Genomic DNA, 20,248 nt, shown 5'->3' with positions numbered 1-20,248 from the left:
TAAGTTGGCCATCATCAAAGTGGTCGGACATCGTCCGATCCATTGAGGACCTAACTTTAATAGAATCAAAGGATGGAAAACAGCAAATTTGCTCTCTGCTTCAGCTGGCACATCCACTGTCTCCTGCCCTCAGATACCAGCACTACTGTCTCTGTCCTGAAGGACTCACATAGGGCATTACAGCAGAGCTTCACAAGACTGTGGAGGCTAGAAAGTCCTATTAACTGCAGTCTGTTAGCCATGGTCTGGGAAATCTCACGGTCCCAGTCCATGTATAAAGGGCTTGGAGCACGGATGTTGGAGGCAGAAGATAAATTTGCTCTTTGAGCTTCTATTTATCTACCGTTCACCTTCTGCTTCTATGCGGGATCTCAACATTTTTAATGATGTGTACTAGTGATGGCCAAAGTCTTGACTCACTCTGCCATGGCCTCTTCTGGAAACATGCTCAGAAGCATAACTAAAGTAATGTTTTTACCAGCTACCTGGACATCCCTTAGCTCAGTCGAAGTTATCTACAAAAATAACCATCAATTTGCTTAAAATAATAAGTTGGTGTACAAATGTTTTAATTGGAAAAATAAATCCTGCCCAAACACTGTGTTTTCAGTTAGCAGATACAGAAAGCATTAAGATATTTTCTTCTTTAGGGAAATGTGTTTCTTCTGTATCCCTCACATGTAAACCCCTTTGCCAGCAAACACAGTGATCCCTAAAATTAAGAGTCTAGTCTGGCTAATTTGAGCTGAATAATCACCTTTTGGGGTCTCTTCTGTATGTGTAAAGTACAAATGGCACCTGTGTGTCCTACCTCACACAGACACTGCTTGGTATATGTACTTCCTCGCCCAGAGAACACATTCCGTAGTGCAGATACTGAGGTGCAATGCATACACATTTTAAAGTCTGCTGTGGTTTTGATCCTTCTAGCAAGGCTGAGCTATTTCTATTAACTGGCCAGTTGGAAGGTAGATGTGTTCAGTAGTTAGGTTGACTGAGGGTAATGTCAGTTTGGAAAAGTCTTTTATAAACCACAATCCATCACTAGCCTGTTCCCTTTCACCTGACATTTTTGTGCACAGTGGCCAGAGTGACACCTGTGTGCCCTGGTACCCCAGGGACAGGAGAACTCTGCACTTTGAAAAGCATGGTAAAAGCTAAAGAGGCAGCTATCTGTCTGCTATCTTGTCAGAGAAGGTGTGACGGGCAGAGAGCCAAAATCAGGACCGCATGTTGTCCGTACACAGTCGGGGTGTACGATTGCCTCAGCCCCAAGTTAACCACAGCTAATGCTCTTCTCTGACCTCACCTTTTCTAGACACAAACGGTGTTGCTAGCCTCTACAAAATGTCACATTTGATGTTGAAAAGGGCTCTCCACTTCCTTTTCCAGAGCCTTCCCACCTGCGACCAGTTCATCATTCATTAACATGCGGGTGAATACGTAATCCAAGTCTGTTTAAAGATAGTGATGTTGAGGCCACTTAGTGAACCTGAACGAATACCAGGTCCCCAGCTGTCTTCTCTCCATCTGGAAAAATGAGACTGTTCTGAGTGTAGTGAGAATCCCTGGAGGGTGCGGCGTTGTCTCTATGACTCCCTGGAGACTTCCCTCCTGTGTTTCAGGGTGATGCTGACGTGCTGTACCCTTTGGTCTTGCCTTCCATGTACCACAGGATCGATAAACAAATAAGCAGGTTTCGGAGATGGTTACCTAAGAAGCCAATGAGGCTGGACAAGGAGACACTGCCAGACCTGGAGGAGAATGACTGCTACACTGCCCCTTTCAGCCAGCAAAGGATCCATCAGTGAGTGTTTGGTGGGAAAGCCTGCATCTGTCTAAGGATGGACAGCATGGTAGGGCCTGCCCCTGTGGGAGGGGCAACGTAGAGACCATTCCTCTGGAGCCTTTTGTCCTTATCCCTTTTATATCGGTCGGGGGTGGGGTGGGAGATGTAACCATAATCCACCCATCTCAGGTGGCTTCAAGTGGCCCAGTGTGTTTGGTGACTGACCCTCTCCATGGTGATTCAGAGACCCAGATTCTTTCTGTCTGTGGCTCTGTCTGTTCCCAGTGCTCAGAGTCCAGACAGAGGAAGTGGAATGTGCCTTCCATACTGAATGAAAGTTTAGCCGGGCTGTGGTGGCGCACGCCTTTAATCCCAGCACTCGGGAGGCAAAGCCAGGCGGATCTCTGTGAGTTCGAGGCCAGTCTGGGCTACCAAGTGAGTTCCAGGAAAGGCGCAAAGCTACACAGAGAAACCCTGTCTCGAAAAACCAAAAAAAAAAAAAAAAAAGAAAGAAAGTTTAGTGTGTTTGCTTGCTTTTACTGCGGTTTGCTGCTCGGTTCTCCTTTCCTTCAGTAGTTCAGCAAGTGACCGCAATAGTTCAGCCATGTTCCCTGGCAGCCTACTTGCCAGCTCATCCATCAGTCACTTTTGTCACATGGGCAGAAAGAAAAAGTTGACTGAGTAATGTGGCCTGGAAAGAGTTGCAAAAGCGATCAGGAATTTACCCTGAGCTTCCTAGGATGACAAGGAATGTTAGGAGGGGGCAGGGTAGGTGATGGCAGAGAAAAGCATCCCACAGACTATATACAGCTGGGGAGAAGAGCAGCCTCCCAAAGACAGCATCCATCAGGTCAGCCCAGCCTACACTCAGACAGACTCGGGAGTCCCTGGCCTTCCCTGTGCCCGACCTGGTGACGACTTCAGTGAAAATGACTTACCTGAGGGGTGGTAAGGGGTGATAGATTGTTTTACAAATAGGTTGACAATTCTGATTTTTTTTTTTTAAAAAAAAAATGTAAACCAAATGGCAGTTGTCAAGTAGGTTCAGAGAATGCAAGTGGAGTGTATGTTTTAGCAAGAGAAAAATCAATTAAACTCTGGGAGCCAAAGAGAGAAGAAAAACGATGTATAGATGGTCTGCATGGAAATGCGTTGTGCTGGAGAAGATCGATGTAGTACAAGGGAAGTAAGCAAACCCTGCATCCCCACAGGTCTGATGGATACCAACCCAGCCTCATTACTTGGACATATAAAACATGAAGCTCACAGCCCAAAGGCCCCCACGGAAATTAGCAATCAGAGGGTACTCGATATTAATCCAAAGATCAGAATCTATGGGTGTTTTCTCAAGAAAGAGAGAAAAGCTCACGTGTTTCTGCTTTTTTCATTTCAATCCTGGGAGGACTTTTTAGAGCGGCGATTGATGTTTTAATCCTTCACAAGTGGAGACTGGTTTGCTGTCACAATTTGCCTTTGCTTCCTTGATGACTGGAAGCTTGCCTTGCACAGTGTGGGAAGAGCTCAGAGTTTGGGGATAATGGACATATGCATGGATAGGTGGGTGAATGGACAGATAGACAGGTAGATGGAAGGACAGAGTGGAAAGGTGGGTGGAGGGATGGAGAGATGGATGGATGGGTAAACAGGCAGACAGGGTTATCAGTGGAGTATATATGGAATACTACTCCACTGGAAGTTTTAGGTTGTTTTAAGGGAGTCAAGCAAATGGAGTGGAAGGTGTGCCACCACCATCTTCTTGCCTGTTGTGTTCCTGATGTCCTTGCTGTAGGTCAATGCTAGTCTTCATGTCTCTCAAACTTAGAAGAAGCATCTAGATACCCTCCAGTATTACTAAAGATCACAAATGAGAGTAATATTTTAGTAAGTATTTTAAAATATGGAACGATTCAAGGGTGACAATATATGGGGATCGTGGTATTCTGCTGTCTCAGAGCCTTTCAACACATTTGCAAATCAGTTCAGGGAATAAATAATTAGTTCAGCAGCCACTAATTCAATGTCTGCACCTTTGCAGGCATTATCTGAATATAAGCCAAATAACACGGTTTTGACTCCAGCATGGTAATAGATACTATGTTTTAAATAACTGCAACTAGTCCAATAATGCACCTTAAAAGCGGAGTGGAGGTGCTCCGGATTTGGAAAGATGTTGGTAAATGATGAAGGTTGATTACTAAGAAAGTGGTTCACATGGATATAGACTTGGCCAGCTAGGTAAAGAAGGCAACATAGCCTAAAAATAAGAGACGGTAAGGTAGGAAAGGGCACAGACACTGGGCAGGATGGAGTGCTTGGGAAACCACAAGTCATTTTCTATAAATATTTCCACAAATACGGTTATAAGGTGTGCAGAGGGCCTAGCATTGTTGCTCAAAAAAGGAGACCAACCTGTAGAGAATGAGACTTGAGGCAGGGCAGCTAAAGAAGAAAAGGAGAAGGGCAGCTGAAATAAACAATCGTAATTACCAGAGTTCAGGAACACCGAGAGAACAGAGGCAATGATATCATGCCAATGGGACATGAAAACTTAAGCAAGGTCCTAGATAGTATGGGTGATGGGAATTTATTGCTGTTTGAAAATCATTGTGCCACATGGGTAGCATCCCTTGGATTGGTGTGTAAATGTAAGATGTGAAGAATGCTGCCTGCCAAGTTGGAAACAATTATTGATATAATTAGAAAACAAAACTCCCTAAAGATGTTTTGAGGATGATATTAATGGGCTTAATTTAATCAGAAACTGCTGTTTCATGAGCTCTGGGAACTGTGATGTGAGATCCCAGCTTTCCACATGCATACCAAGGGCTCGGGCGATGTCTTGATTTTGCAAAAGTTGCTCGTTGTGTGTGTGCTGGAATGATGGAAGTTGTGGCTCATGAATGTGATGGATGACATAGAACTTCAAGGTTAATAAATCATAATCAGAATGGGAAAGTGTTAAAAACAACTGCTCAGGAGCTCCTACATCTGTCTCCCGGGCCTGTGCTTTAGCCGTGCTGAGCTCTGACCTCCTTAAGTCACCTTGTACTTTTCTCTTCCCTCCTACGCTAGTTCCTCCTTCCACCTGGGATAACCTCTCCCTTAGACTCCCATCTTTCAGGATCTACCAAAGACATTTCTCCCAGAAAACTTTCCATGGTATCCAACCTCTACCAGGGATTCCGAGGCCTATGCAAACTTCCGTGTCTTGATAACATTGTTTTCCTTTTCCTTTTAGTATGGTATTTTTTTTTTCTTTTAATAGAGTATGTTTTATTTCCTTGCTCTCAAACTACAAGTCCCACCATTTTCAAATCCCACAGTCAGGGCTTACTGTGGTTTGTTCGGTGGGAAGAATGAGTGACTATGTGAACCCGATACCACACTGTGTGGGTGAAGAACAGAGGCAGTGGAGTCAGCACGCCCACCTCAGACTGGACTCAAGTCTCTCCTCCACATGCCCTGCCTCCATCATTCCCCCGAGTCAGCACACGGCACCGACGCTTACTCAGTTGTTGGCAGCCGATACCATAGCCACTGTAAACTCGTTTGGTATCGTGATAAATGCGTTAGGTACCCTCTTTTGTAACTGGTTTGAATTGCCCTGTGGATTATTGCTGACTGTATTCACCCTGTTAGGAAGAACACTATCACAGGCATGGCGTGTGCTTGTTCACCATCCTCTTCTCGTCCCTCTTCCCCTTTGCCTTCGGGAACCACCGTTTCACTCTCGCCTCCCGTGAGGTGAACTTCTTTAGATCTACGCATAGTCATGAGGTCATGAACTGTTCAAGTTTCCGAACTCAGCTCCTGGAGAAGGTTTCTTCCGAGAGAAGCCACCCAATCTCCCTCCCTTCCTGTCAGTCATTCTAAAGATCAAATAGATTTGTTCTTTACTCTCATAGAAACACGGTTTTGAGAGGGGAGGGGGGTGCTGTGTGTGGTATGTGTGCATGTGTGCATGCATATGGAGGTCAACCTCGGGTGTGTTACTCAGTTTCCACTTTCCTTTTTGAGACAGGGTCTAGTCACAGAGGAGATCACAGATTTGCCTAGGTTTGGTTAGCCAGCAAACCCCAGGAATCCTCCTATCTCCACCTTCCTAGCCATGGGGTTACAGGTGTGGACCAACACATCTAGCTTTTGATGTGAGTCCTGGGATCCAAACTCAGATCTTCATGTCAAACTGCAGGCACTTGACTGACAGAGCCGTCCCCCCAGCCCAATAGCATAGTTCTTAGATAACACTCTGCATTTGAAATTTAGCAATTTTTCAGCATTTTTTTTTTGGTTAATTCATGTCTCTACAGGTAAACTGCAAATATCGTGGGGACATAGGCTTTGTCTGGTTTTGCCCACAATCATATTCAATCTAATACAATACCTAAGATACAAATGGGTACCCAACATTTGTTTAGTAAATGAACAGATTAAAGAAAAAAGGGAAAAAAGGCAGCACAGAATACAAAACTTTTACACTTTTAATTATTATTATACAAAACAGAACTGAAATTGAGAATCAGTTTAAAAACAAACAAGTGGCCTACCACTCTACTTAAACATGGATCTGTAGTTTTCTTTTTTGTGCTTTCTGTTTTGGGATGAATTAATGAAGCCCATGGAGACCAGTTCCAAGGCTGCAAACAGGGTTTGAGGAAAAGGTCCACAGTGTAACGAAACTTAATTTATGTCTTTTTTTTATCTGAAGGGTATTTTCTAGGAATGAAATAAATTCATATATGACCTGTTCAGGTCATGCTCTCTGATTCTTTGGCTGCATATTCCTTTGTTATAGCTCTAATTATACTTCTACAGCTTCAGTTCTACCTAAGTTATAATTTCTACTAGTTTCTAATTCCTTCTAAGTTCTAATTCCTTCTCGTTCTAATTCTCTCTATTCCAATTTTCTCCATCTCTCCTCTGCTCCTATTCTCCACAGCTTATATATATATATATATATATATATATATATATATATATATATATATATATATATATATATATATATTCAATTGCAAAACCTTTTGCGATAAAATAACTGAGGGGGGATGAATAACCATGGCAATGCCTAGTTTCAAGGTCCCTTGTATATAAACTCTGACCTGAATCCAGGGGCGCAATGCCCATGAGACAGGCTCCTGAGAAATCTGCACAGGGAATCAGGTCTTTATCTGCCCGACTTGGCAAGCGAAGAATTGGTATAATATTTTAGGTTGCTTTATGTTAATAACCTTGGTTAGACACACCTGTGACTCTGATCTTTTGCATATCTGTAAAATTTTTAACTTACAGTCCATTTACAGAAACATTCAGTCTAATTTGAATCTGCTTTGAGATTTCAAATCAGCAAAATATATGTAGCTTGTCTTAGACTGGGAGTTAAAAGAACAAAACACTAAAGCCTTTTAGTCTTTATAAAGACTAAAATATCTTATAGTCTTCGTGGGACAATATATATAATTATGAAGCATATTTTAATATATTTTCTATATATCAAAATTATAAACCTTAATTAGAAGTCATCTTTCTGACCATCCATAGATATATATGCCCATAAGATTGGGATGCCATCAAGAAATTATATATACATATCATATGAGATTACACATTACAATGCAGGTATTAGGGAGATACCATTGCTGTTTTTGCGCATGTGAAATTACAGACAGGAGCAACAGTTTTCAGAGTCGATAGTCCCATTAGCCTTGCTCAAATGGGATTCTCCTCCATCAGAGAATTATTCATCTGATGGGTTGACATCTGAATAATCAATTGCTACTGCTATATTTGCATCGTGGCCCACAATATCTCATGACAGCGAATAAGTGCAGAAAAGTATAACTGATCATGAGACTGTAAAATCCAATCAGAAGCACATAGCTTCAACATGGCCAGACTATTCTAATGTTATAGAAATTTATTAAGATGTATAGAGTTTGGGTCTAGCTAATCTCATGTGTAGTGCTTTTTTGGTTTCTCTGTAGTAAAATATTATTTTTCTTTTTTTCCCTTTTCTTGAAAGTAATTTTATTTTTTTTCTCACATAATATGTCCTAATTACAGCCATTCCCCACCACTTCCCTCCAGTTCCTTTCCACCTCTCCTCTGTCTGGATCCACCTATTTTCTGTCTATCATTAGAAAACAAACAAGCCTCTAAGGGATAATAATATAATGTAATATAATATATAGCATAATAATAAAACAAAAACTAACACATTAGAATTGGATAAAACAAAAAGAAGGAAAGGAACCCAAGAGAAGGCATTTAAATAGACCCACTTGTTCACATACTCAAGAATCCATAAGAACACTAAGCTGGAAGCCTCAGTACATACACAGAGGGCCTTGGGCAGACCCTGTAGACACTGTGCATGCTGACTCAATCTCTCTGAGTTCATGTGAACTTTCAGCATGTTGATTTAAAGGGGTTTGTTTTCTTGGTAGCCTCCATTCCCTCTGGCTCTTAAACTCTTTCTGCTTCTTCTTCAGCAGAGTTTCTTGAACCCTGAGGGCAGGAATTTGATGGAGACATCCTATTTTTGGCCGAATGTTCCAAGAACTGAGTGTTCCAAGGTCTCTCACCCTCTGCATCATGTCTGGCTGTGGGTCTTTGTATTTGTTCCTATCTGTTGCAGGAGGAAGCTTCTCTGATGATTCCTGAACAAGGCTCTGATCTATAAGTATAAAAGAATGTCACTAGAAGTCATCTTAATGCTACATTTTTTGGAGCAGTAGTATGGTTTAACCCTAGGTCCCTGGGCTAGCTAGTCTCAGATTCTTGGTCATCCAAGTAGTGTCATATATGGGCTCCATCTCATGGAGTAGATCTTAAGTAAAATCAGATATTGGTTGGTTTCTCTCACAGAGTTTGTGCTACTAGTATATCTTTCTGGCAGGACACCATTGTAGATTAAAGGTTTTGTGCCTGGGTTAGGTTTGCACTTGTCTTATGACAGTGTGCAGAATTCCTTTATGGACCAGAGATGCTGGAGCATAGAGGTAAAGGCTGTCTGAAGGTATCTACTTGACCTCTCCATGTTCATTGTGTGGTATAGGTGTTGTTTTCAGCAATGGGGCTTGATGTCAGTTTGTGGAGAGCATCCTATAGTCTTAGCAACATCCTGGGTTGTTTGGGAGTTCCTATGGGATACCTTTGGCCCATAATTTAATGAGACGCAACCCAATCCTAGTCCTGGAGGCTTTGGGGCTCTGTCTCTCCAATTACTTGGTGATTTCCTTTAGATTGCCTTAATATATGTTATGTATTCTAGGAAGCTTCTACCGTATTAAGTTTCAACACTACCCCTCAAATAGGCCTTAATTTTGACTGTCTCTCTCTGTATTCCTTCCCTCATACCCTTCTCTCCTCCTCCTGCCTGCATGACCCTCCCATTTCAGTCCCTCCATCCATCCATTGCAGCTGGGAAGTTTTCCTGTGTCCCACCTGGACCTGCAGCCACTCAGACCCAAATAAACATACAGAGGCTTATATTAATTACAAACTGTATGGCCATGACCTATGGCCCAAGCTTCTGGCTAGCTAGCTCTTATAACTAAACTCAGCCCATTTCTGTTAATCTATGTCACCACGTGTTCCATGGCTTTACCTGTGTACCATTACATGCTGCTCCCTGGATGGCAGGATAATGTCTCCTCCACCTCAGCCTTTTCTTTCCTGTCTCTCTCTCTCTTGGATTTCTTGTCTGGCTATATCCTGACTCACCATAGGCCAGAGCAGCTTCTTTATTAATCAATCATAGCAACACATATTCACATCATACAGAAAGACATCCCACAACAATCCATAACTATTTATTCTATTTTCCTTTCCTAACAAGATCTATTTCCCCAAGTCCTTTATTCCTAACTCTGTGGTTCTACTACAGATTGTATCTTGGTTATCATTGACCTAACAGCTAATATCCACATATAAATGAATACATACTATAGTTGTCTTTTGGGGTCTAGGATACCTCACTCAGGATGATTTTTTTCTAGTTCCATCTATTTGCCTGTAAATTTCATAATGTCATTTTTTTGATGTGAGTAACACTCCGTTGTGTAAATGTACCAAATTTTCTGTTGAGGGACACTTAGGTTTTCCCAGTAATTGGCTATTATGAGTAGAGCAGCAATGAATATGCTTCTGTGGTAGGATGAAGTTTGCTTTGGGTATTCCCTGTAGTGCTATGGCTGGATCTTGAGGCAGATCAATTCCCATCTTCCTGAGGAACCACCACACTGATTTTCATAGTAGCTGTACAAATTTGCACTCCTACCAACAATTAATGAGTGCTTCCCTTACTCCACATCCTTTACAGCATGAGCTGTCATTTGTTTTATTGATCTTAGCCATTCTAACTTGTAAGATGAAATCTCAAAGTAATTTTGATTTATATTTCCCTTGATGGCTAAGGATGTTGAACATTTACTTTACTTTAAGTGTTTCTCAGTTATTTGAGTTTCACTGAGTTTGAGAATTCTCTGTTTAGATCTATACCCCATCTTTATTCGGGTTGTTTCTTTTCAAAATGGATAGTTTTCTGAGTTCTTTATTTATGTTGGATATTAGCCCTCTATAAAATATGTAGTTAGTAAAAAAAAAAAATCTTTTCCCATTCTGTAGCTGCTACATTGTCTGAATGACAATGTCCTTTGCAATGCAGAAGCATTTCGGTTCCATGAGGTCCAATTTATTAAGTATTGATCTTAGTACCTATGCTACTAATGGGGTTCTGTTCAGAAAGTCATCTCCTGTGCCAATGAGTTCAAGGATATTTCCCACTTTCTCTTTATCAGGTTCAGTTTATCTGGTTTTGTGTTGAGGTCTTTGACCCATTGGAGTTGAGTTTTTTGCAGAGTGATAAGAATGGATGTATCTACATTTTAGAATAAATGAAAGCAACCTTGTAGGTAAGCACCTTCATAGGTCTAAGATGGCACTTGATTATTTTACATGGTATCACCAAAGATACACCTATTAGTGAAAAGATAAACTTTCTGTATGGCAGATAGGATCCTAAGAGTTTTGTGTAAATATTCCTAAGAATCCTTGTATGGTCACAGATATCAGTATCATCATCATCCAGATGAAGAACACAAGGCACGAAGTCACCTCCCTAGACACACACAGTGGTGATTTAATATTATAGAAGTTTAGCTGTTGTTAACAACTCTGAATAATGTGGGTCCTTCTCAGAAAAGAAGGCACAGCATGCCTGCTCCATGTAGCCACTCAGATACTTGGGCTCATGCCTACTACTTCTGCCACCCTAGGTTCCTTCTAGATGAGAGAAGAGAAATGGATGTCTTCTTATAAAGGTCATGTCTTCCTGGGCCAGGCTTAGACACTGTCTGTAGCACTACAGCCACATTGCAGGGACCAGTGCTCAGTCATGTACTTGTCCCTAACTCGGGAAATGCTGGGATGCTAGTTTGCAGGTCTTCGCAGGAAGAAAAAGAAAGCAGGCTTATTAAAGAACGAGGCAGTGATGGGGAAGGAATTCTAGTCCAGACATGGAGGCCTCCTGTATGGGGCGAGTGCTTGGTTGTGGAGAGCTACCTTATACATTATAAGACAGTTAACAGGATCCTGGCCTCCACTAGATACTAGTCATGTCCCTTCTCCACCTTGGGATGATCAGACATCCCTCCACACCTTGCTAGGTTTTCCTTTGGTGCTGACAGCAGAGCGGTACAAAAATTGGTGCCCTCCTCACTGCCTGGAGAATCACTGTGCATCTGTCCTTCACGCCAGACAGTCTCCAGATCTGATAAATGAAGTTCCACAGGAATCTGATGACTGTGGTACACAAGTCCATTTGACCATTAATTTATTCCTCTTCACCTCATTCTTGGTGATGTTACTCTGCTTAAGTATCACACTGCCCTTTATTCTTAAAAAGACGTTAGCAGGAACATCTTCAAGAAAATTGCTTTCTAAGGTCAATACCCATAATAAAGATTTTCTATGGGTGCTAGATACAAAAAAAAAGGAAATAGGGTAGAGTTGTGTTACTATTTTTAACGCATATGCAGAAAATATTCCAAGAAATGGATCTATTTTGAATTGCCTTTCAAAACGTACGCTAGGTACACATAGGAATATTTTCCAGTTTTTCTTTATTTCTATCACTGTCAGCATCAATTATTTTCTTTAGATTGTACCCTCTTAGAGCTTAGATTTTAGCTAGTGGCAATCAGCTACAAATTATAAACCAGTGAGCATCAGCCAGGTGGAATTGTACAATGCCTTAAAACATGTTTAAATGTCACAGCTTAGGAGTGGGGACTGCTCCTGGCCTCTGAGAGGTAGAGGCCCAGAACACTGCTAACCACCTTATAATGCACAGGATAAGTCTCTCCACAAAGAACTATCCAGTTGTGCAAGTTGTTGGATTTCCACATTGGACTGTCACCTTCAAAGACTATAGCAATGCATGTTCTTATTTCAAGCAACTAATTTAGTGATAATTTGTTGTATCTACCATTGGAAACTCCTGTGTAGGAACAAGAGAAGACTAGGCCAGAGAGCCTGGCTTCAGAATCTAAGCACTGGAATCGGTGGTAAATAAGTGTCTAGAAATTATGTGCCTCAGTTTTCCCCTGCAATGAAAATGTGGATGATGACCATATCTAGCTCATATGGGTCTTGATGGGATAAAAATCAGGGTATGTCAGGACTACATCCCTTTCTGGAGACTATGGGGCAGATATATTTCTCTGTCCTTTCTAACTTCTAGAGGCTGCTGCGTTCCTGACTTAAGACCCCTTCCTCTCTCTTGAAAGCATTATATAATTATCAAGATTCTGTTATCGCATCTTCTTCCCTGACATTTGCCCACCTTTTCCAGTTCTGTGTGTCTTTGTGATTACATTAGGCCCACCTGGAAATTCCAGAAAAAAAAATCCCTGTCTTAGTCCGCCTTGTGTTGCAGTAATAAGATACCTGAGACTAGAAACTGTGTGAAGAAAAGATATGCATTTAGTTCACAGTTCTAGAAATCCAAGACCATGGCCAACTGGTGTTGACTTCCAGTTGAGAGTGTTTTAGCTAATAGAATAAGATCTAGAGAGACATCACATGGCAGTCGGAAAAACACAAGTTAATGGGGAGAGGGCAGGTTTGTTCTTTTCTAATAAGCTACTCCTATGGGAACCTTTCCACTCCTACATCTCAAGACCTCCTCTAAAAGATTCCAGCACTTTTTAAATATCCTGACACAGTTGTCAAACCACATTTAAACCTTGGCATTCTCCAGCTTCATGTCAGTCGATGAGCAGCCTCAATTCTATCTGCAATATAATTCCTCTTTGCCATACAGATTGATACATGGAAAAAGTCTAGAAATTAGACTGCATACATATTTGGAGTACCACTGTTCTGTCTTACATAGCCATATAAATTTGCCGGACCATAAAATTCCAAGGTTTGGAGACAAAGTAGCAGCAACAGCAGGACTGTAGGCCAGGGCTGTGTTGAGGATCCTTGGAAGACTTTCTGACTTGAACTAAAATAAAATTACTTCCGACTATGCTTGTCCTCAGAGTTCCAGATATACTCATATGTATTAGTACCACATTCCGGTTTGTCTCTTAAATCTTCACAGCACAGATATCTGAAGATATTGATTGCCAAAGCATATACTTTCTACTGTAATTTTCCTTTTAGAGAATTTGGAGTTTTTCTGTTGTTTTCATCGATCTGAAGTCTTTGGAGAGTCCTTTAGGCAATGAGATACAAGATTGATTTCAGTAGGATTAATGTTCTTCTAGTGCCCCAGTGACACAGAGCAGTCTCAGGACGCTTGTTTTATTGCACTTTCTTGCTAGCATCAGGATCCTCAATATGCAGGCTGTTGAGGTTGCTCTGCAGTCTCGGGAGACATAGCTGTGTTCTGAAAAGTTTTAAGTTGAGGCCACAATGTAAAAGCTGTGAAGCCTGAGGTTTGTACTGCAGAAGCTCGTGTGATTCCTTTCAAGTAGTGCTTGATGACATAAAACTTAGGTTGAAGGATCAAAGATATTACTAATCATACAGAGAAAGCAAAACTGTGGGTGGCTGGAGATTCTAAAGATAGGTGAATTACCTTAATATTTGAGAAACCATCTTTCAGGGGTTGGGGATTTAGCTCAATGGTAAAGCGCTTGCCTAGCAAGTGCAAGGCCCTGGGTTCGGTCCTCAGCTCCAGGGGGGAAAAGAGAGAGAGAGGGAGAGAGGGAGAGAGGGAGAGAGAGAGAGAGAGAGAGAGAGAGAGAGAGAGAGAGAGAGAGAGAGAGAGAAACCATCTTTCATAACACATTTGGAAATAACGTGTGTGTGTGTGTGTGTGTGTGTGTGTGTGTGTGTGTGTGTGTGTGTGTAACAGAGGGCATGAGAGAGAGGAGAGAAAAGAGGAGGGGAGTCGGGGGGAGGAGATAGAGAGGAAGAGGGTAAGAGAAGGAGAGAGGCTCTTACTCTATACCCCCTGCTGGCCTGGAACTCACTATGTAGACCAAAATGGCTTAAACTCACAGAGATAGGCCTGATTCTGCCTCCCAAGTGCTGAGATTAAAGGTGTGGGTCACCATACCTGGCTACATTTTTTTAAACCTTTAAATGTCATCTACTTATCAGCTCAATCATTCAAGAAAAACTTTCAACGTCACTTGCATGCCAGATATTTTAATACAGAAACATATGTGACTATGTGGTCATAGATATATTCTCATACGGTATGTGTTCTTTATTTAAAAATTTAGCATGATCATATTAAACTTGATCTTAAAAGAGGCTGTTTCACCCATCAAATATAGTATAAGGCAATGTAGCACACTTATAAGTAAAGAGACTTGGTGAATTAAAGTACAATAAAATAAGAGAGGGTTGATGTAAAGTTGAAGAGGGGAGATGAATATTATACTGTTATATGGAGTGGACATTTGTAACCATGCTGTGAATTCTGTCATTAGATAGAGCAGTGGTCCATGCATATAAAGGTGAGCAGGGGTCAATGGAAACTGTGCCTCACAGGTAGGTACCTTGGCCAGGATCTGTGAGGCATGGCCCTTGCCATCATCTCCTTAGACCCTTGACCCAGCCTTGCAGCATCAAGGCATCCTCACCTTAAGGAAGGGGGAGGAGATCAGAATCCATGACTGTCTCCTCCAGGCCCACACAGCCACAAGCAAATTCTGGAGTTAGAACAGCAGTTCGTGTGATCACAAACTCAAGCTCTGTGTATAACCCATCTGGCTCTCACTAGACACGGGCTACCCACAAGACTCAGAGTGTTGTCAGCTCTGCCTAAAATGGAGAAATGAACATGGACAGTAAAGCCCTTACCTGAGTCACACCAGTGAAGGAAGAGAAAATAAATCTGATTAGGTGAAAGATGGCATTTTGAGCTTTCTGAAGGCCAGGCCCAGACCAGAGTACTTCTTACCCATTTCTAGGACATGCATGGAAGTGGCCTTTCAGAGGAGGTGTTAAATATATAAATGTGGCTGATAATGATCATTGAAATGACCAGTGACCCAGAACTGCATCTTAGAAATGTCTTTATACCTAGGGATAAACCTAGCTCTTCACATGCCCACCTTCCTCACCCTGGACACTGTATACAAACCATTAGTTTTGTTTTCCACTTGAGAGAAAGGATATCACCACTACAGGTTGTCTGGCTTTTATTTACACTATCACCCTCCCTACCGGTCACCATCATCAGTAAGTCCTGTTGGTCCTTCCTTCTCACTTCTGACCTCACTACCGTCACCCTCTTGGAAGTGGCCGCCAACTCTTGCACAACTGGGATGTCTCCCCACCTGCCCTGTCTTTCCTCACTGTCACATCTGCCAACTGTGTTCATATTACAGATCATTCGCAGGACTCCAGACACAGGTGTATGCAGCAATTTTGCACAGTGAGGAGGCACCCTTCCTCCCTGTGGTGGTTGGAATGAAAATGGCCTCCAAAGGCTCAGAGGGAGTGGCACTATCGGGAAGTGTGGCCTTGTTGGAGTAGGTGTGGCTTTGTTGGAGGAAGTGTGTCACTGGGGGGTGGGCTTTGAGGTTTCGGATGCTCAAGCCAGACCTGGTGTCTCACTCTCTCTTCCTGCCACCTGCCAATCTAGATGTAGAACTCTCAGCTCCTTCTCCAGCACCATGTCTGCCTGCATGCCGCCATGATGACAACAAACCAAACTCTGAACTATAAGGGAGTCCCAATTACATGTTTTCCTTTAGAAGAGTTGCTGTGGTCATGGTTTCTCTTCACAGCAATAGAAACACAAACTAAGCCACTTCTGGATTCTCAGAACAAACAGTATGGGCAAGATTTCAATACCCATCCCTGGTCCCTTCAGCTATATACCTCCCATACCAAGTACTAAGCTATGCCTATGAAGTAACAATAATTTCCTATCTAACATCTTTCAGTGACTTCCCTGGGACTTTGGGATAAAGTTCAAACTCTTTTAAAACGTTTCTTACCCTCTTCTGTCAGCTTTCAGGGCAATATGCTCTTACAGCACAGCCATACAAGTTCTCTTACTACTCCCTGATTATTGATCCTCCCTGTGAGGGCCTCTCTCCTCTCTCTCTGATGGAATCTTGTCCCTTCAGCAAGGACTTCAGGGGCCATCTTCTTCGTGAAATGTCTCATGTCTCATGCACATGATATTAAACTTCTGGGTTCATTAGCCTGTCCGGTCTTTTATCTGCCCTTCTCAAAGGATATAAAGGAAATCCACATAGTGGTCCCTCCTAGGCAGCTATTTATTTATTTTATAAAATTTGACCTTGTGTTGTTCTAAAATCTTTTGAAGTTCTGATCAAAGTAAGGGTTTGGTATGGAGCATATGACCTGTTAGATCCGTGCTGTCCTGTATTCATCACTCATTGCCTAGATTTGTGACAGAAAGCAGCCACTGCCTGGAGGCTGTGTGACATGTATTCAAAATGGTCTCCAGCTTTTCTTAAGAACCATTTATAATCCTGATCTCTCTTTCTTTCATGCCCTCTCTTATTTGGGCATGCCTTTTCCTTATCTCTGACACAAACATCCTTCCTTTATCCCAACCTCTAGAGCTTTTCTTCTTCCTTTATTGTCCCTCCCCACCCCACAAGTCCCATTCCTCTTCCTCCTCCTCCTCCTCCTCCTCCTCCTCCTCCTCCTCCTCCTCCTCTTCCTCCTCCTCCTCCTCCATTTCTTGGATTGCTGTGGCTTTTTACCAGTAGGGGTGGGGGAATCTGTCTTTTTTAGGCTGTAACTCATAGGATGATCTTCTCTGGATCCAAGGTTTTATCAGTCAGGTTCCACTAGGGTCTGCTGCAGTAACAAATAAGCTTCTCATTTCAGCGGCCTCTTCAAATGATTGTTTCTTGCGCACCTAACTCGTTAGCTGTGACTCAGGGGAGGTTTGCTTCAAATATCATTTTTATTAGAATGTCTGACTGAAGGAGCAACCTATACCTCACACATGCATTTTCATGGCGAAGGAGAAAGTCATGGCTAGCCCCCTAAGTGTCTGCCCCCAATGTACCATGTATCAATTCAACTCATGCTCCATAACCCAGAAGAAGTGTTATTGCCAAGGATGGTGTGAATGGGTTGAGGAATCACACTCTTCCTCTAGGAAAAAGGATTACAAGTCACATGACATATGACTGACGCATAAGAAAGCAGTACACTGGGGATCAGAATAGTCATAGAAAACCCCAAGTTAATTACAGTTGTCTTGTGACAGTTATATAACGCCTTAGTCTGTGACCCCCTACAGGGTTCAGATGGTGCCATATACTTTTTTTCTCTGTTTTTAAACTCCTAGTATGTTTTTAAGAAAGGAAATTTCAGCAGAAGAGAGAAAAGTCCTGTAGGGTATAATTAGACTTCAGATCAGTATCTTTCAGAATTCAAATTTAGAAATGGCTAGTCATGTTGGCCCCTATCTGTAATTCCAGTACTTGGGAAGAGGAGTGAGGTAGGAGGAATGCTGTGAGTCTGAGGTGAGGCTGGGCTGCAAAATGAGATCCTGTCTCCAAAATCAGCCAGACAAAAACCAAATCCAGAAACCACCTTTAGACTGTATCAATATTCTATTAGATAAGCAAGAAGGATTGGTAAGGTAGCTACTGCGTATATAGTTTCTGATTTAGAGGTAAGAGAGAAAAGCATCTTTCCCTCAACTATTTCTTTTTATAGTCTCCTATAACATTAGTATTCTGTTCAGGAAGTGGGAGCTTGGTGGTTAACGAAGGAGTTAACATGGTGAGTTAAATAGCTTCAGTGTCACAAAGGAAACACAGAAGTCACATGAATAACGACTGTAGGAAGTGAAGCAGCAACTGCCTCTAAGGCTCATGGGATAAAGAAAAAGACTGAATGATAAGGACCAAGCAGGAAGGATGGAACTGTGCCCCAGACCTCTGAAGAGAAGATGCTGTCCTGCCAGCACCAGCATGCAAGGGGTACAGAGAAGGGAGTCTCGTTTGGGAGGGAAGTGATTTTCTTTGAAAACTGGAAGCTGGACCCAAGTTCCATTTCCAAGTTGAAGGATATAGATTCCTAGGGCAGCACTGGCGGGACCAGGTAGGCCAGTGAGCCTGAGGAATCCCCTCAACTTTCTCTTGTAGTCTCCATCTAGTGCATGCACTGAAAAAGCACATCAGAGCCAGACGGTGGTGGCGCACGCCTTTAATCCCAGCACCCGGGAGGCAGAGACAGGTGGATCTCTGTGAGTTCGAGGCCAGCCTGGTCTACAGAATGAGATCCAGGAAAGGTGAAAAGCTACACAGAGAAACCCTGTATTAAAAAAAAAAGGCAAATCAGAGAGAGCAAAGCATGAGGGTGATTTACAGAGTTCCCATTCTAATATTACAGAGGAGAGAGACCAAAAGGAACTCAGAGAGACAGCCTAATAAGCAGTACAATCCCTAATACCTACAGCTTTGTAATTTAAACTCTCATCCTTGGAGTAAAGTCACCTTTGGTGAAAATAAAAGTGTCTACTGCAAAGACAAAAAATTAATTCAATTATTTATTTATACTCTATTGTAAAATCAATTAAAAATTTTTAACAGGAAGAAGAGCTAAAGAAGGGAATTTTTACTATACCTGGAATAGTTACAGAATGCCATGAAAATAACAGAGATGGGGAAAGATGAAAACGGGGTGATCAGGGAAAATAAATGTGATCAAGCTCCAAATGTTGCAGATACTTGGTGGAGTCTCTGGCTTTGCTGCTCCCAGCCATGTAAACGGAACTAGAAGATCATCCTGTTGCCATCCTTGGGACAGTGGAGCTCCAGAAAAGAAGAATAAACCCAGAGCCATAGCCAGGACTGGATGGGCACGGTAGCTGTGGATGAGTCTCTGGATAATGGATTCACGCCATGACAATTGTGTAGAGAATTTGAGTAAAATGCTGCTATTGACTGTCAGTGGCAGCCTAATTAGCAGAGAGCTGGGGGCCAGTCTTATTTGTGTCTTTCTGGTCTAAGGATTAAATAGGAAACTGTTTATTGTTTCTAAACTTCTTTTAATGATTTTTTAAAATGGTCTTTTTTACCCATTCTGGTTTATTCTTGAATACTCACTAAATCTAATCTCTCATGAACTTGGATACTGCAAACTTCTCACTACGAGTATTAACCAATTCAGCCAGCATCCAACAGTTAGAGCAGCAGCCTCAGTCTGCCTCATCCAGTGTATAAAAAACATTAAGCTCTAAACACAGTAAAGCTCTTCACAGTAAAGGTTCTGACTGCATATCAGAGTGGATGTCTTAGTTTTGAAAGTAAATACTCTTCCAACTGTAGATATCTTTGGCAAATGTACAACTAAAAAGAATTCGTTCTCTCCCTCTGCCCCTCTCTCACTCATCCCCTCCCTGTCATCCTTTAGATAAAACTAAAATGCTTTAGCTCCACAGTCTGAAGACTGGAATGTGAAGTGGTCCTACATGGTTATTTATGTCTCCTCCAAGCTAGTTTGGCTAAGGGCTTGCCAACTTTTGTTTGCTGTTTCTGAAGAAACCCAACATTTTTTTTTCAAGATTGATTTATTTATTATGTATACAGTGTTCTGTCTGTATGTATCCCTTCAGGCCACAAGAGGGCACCAGATCTCATCACAGATGGTTGTAAGCCACCATGTGGTTGCTGGGAATTGAACTCAGGACCTTTGGAAGAGCAAGCAGTGCTCTTAACCTCTGAGCCATCTCTCCAGCCCCGAAACCCAACATTTTGATGAGCCTTTGTACTGCTCTTCCGAGTTTCCTTCTTTCTGCCCTGTGCTCTATTATTCCTTTCCTTTTCGTGTTTGGGAGTTTGGCTTGTTCTTATTTTTGAAAACACTGATGCATCATTAAGTTATTTGAGGTCTCCCTACTTTTACTCTAGACACATAGCTGTAAATGTCCTCTTAGCCCTGCTTTCCCTGAACCCCACAGGTTCTGGTATGCTGCGTTTGGACTTTAAT

The 20,248-nt window shown here is 42.1% G+C and overlaps 1 protein-coding gene across 7 annotated transcripts in view; it reads left to right on the top strand.

Moving 5' to 3' along the window:
• Ano4 (anoctamin 4) overlaps positions 1-20,248 on the top strand; it is a 397,594-nt gene that overhangs the window by 289,253 nt on the left and 88,093 nt on the right. For 6 of the 7 annotated variants that reach the window (XM_052753065.1, XM_052753066.1, XM_052753064.1 and 3 more), the window contains one exon: positions 1,676-1,807. The exons of the other annotated variant lie outside the window; for it this stretch is intronic. In XM_052753065.1, the coding sequence (XP_052609025.1) occupies positions 1,676-1,807 (132 nt within the window). The remainder of the gene's footprint in view (positions 1-1,675; positions 1,808-20,248) is intronic. 7 annotated transcript variants of the gene reach the window in all.

Source organism: Peromyscus californicus, unplaced genomic scaffold (genome assembly GCF_007827085.1).
Source record: "Peromyscus californicus insignis strain IS unplaced genomic scaffold, ASM782708v3 Scaffold_24__1_contigs__length_46423439, whole genome shotgun sequence".
Taxonomy (NCBI): Eukaryota; Metazoa; Chordata; class Mammalia; order Rodentia; family Cricetidae; genus Peromyscus; species Peromyscus californicus.
This window is presented reverse-complemented; position numbering and strand designations above follow the sequence as displayed.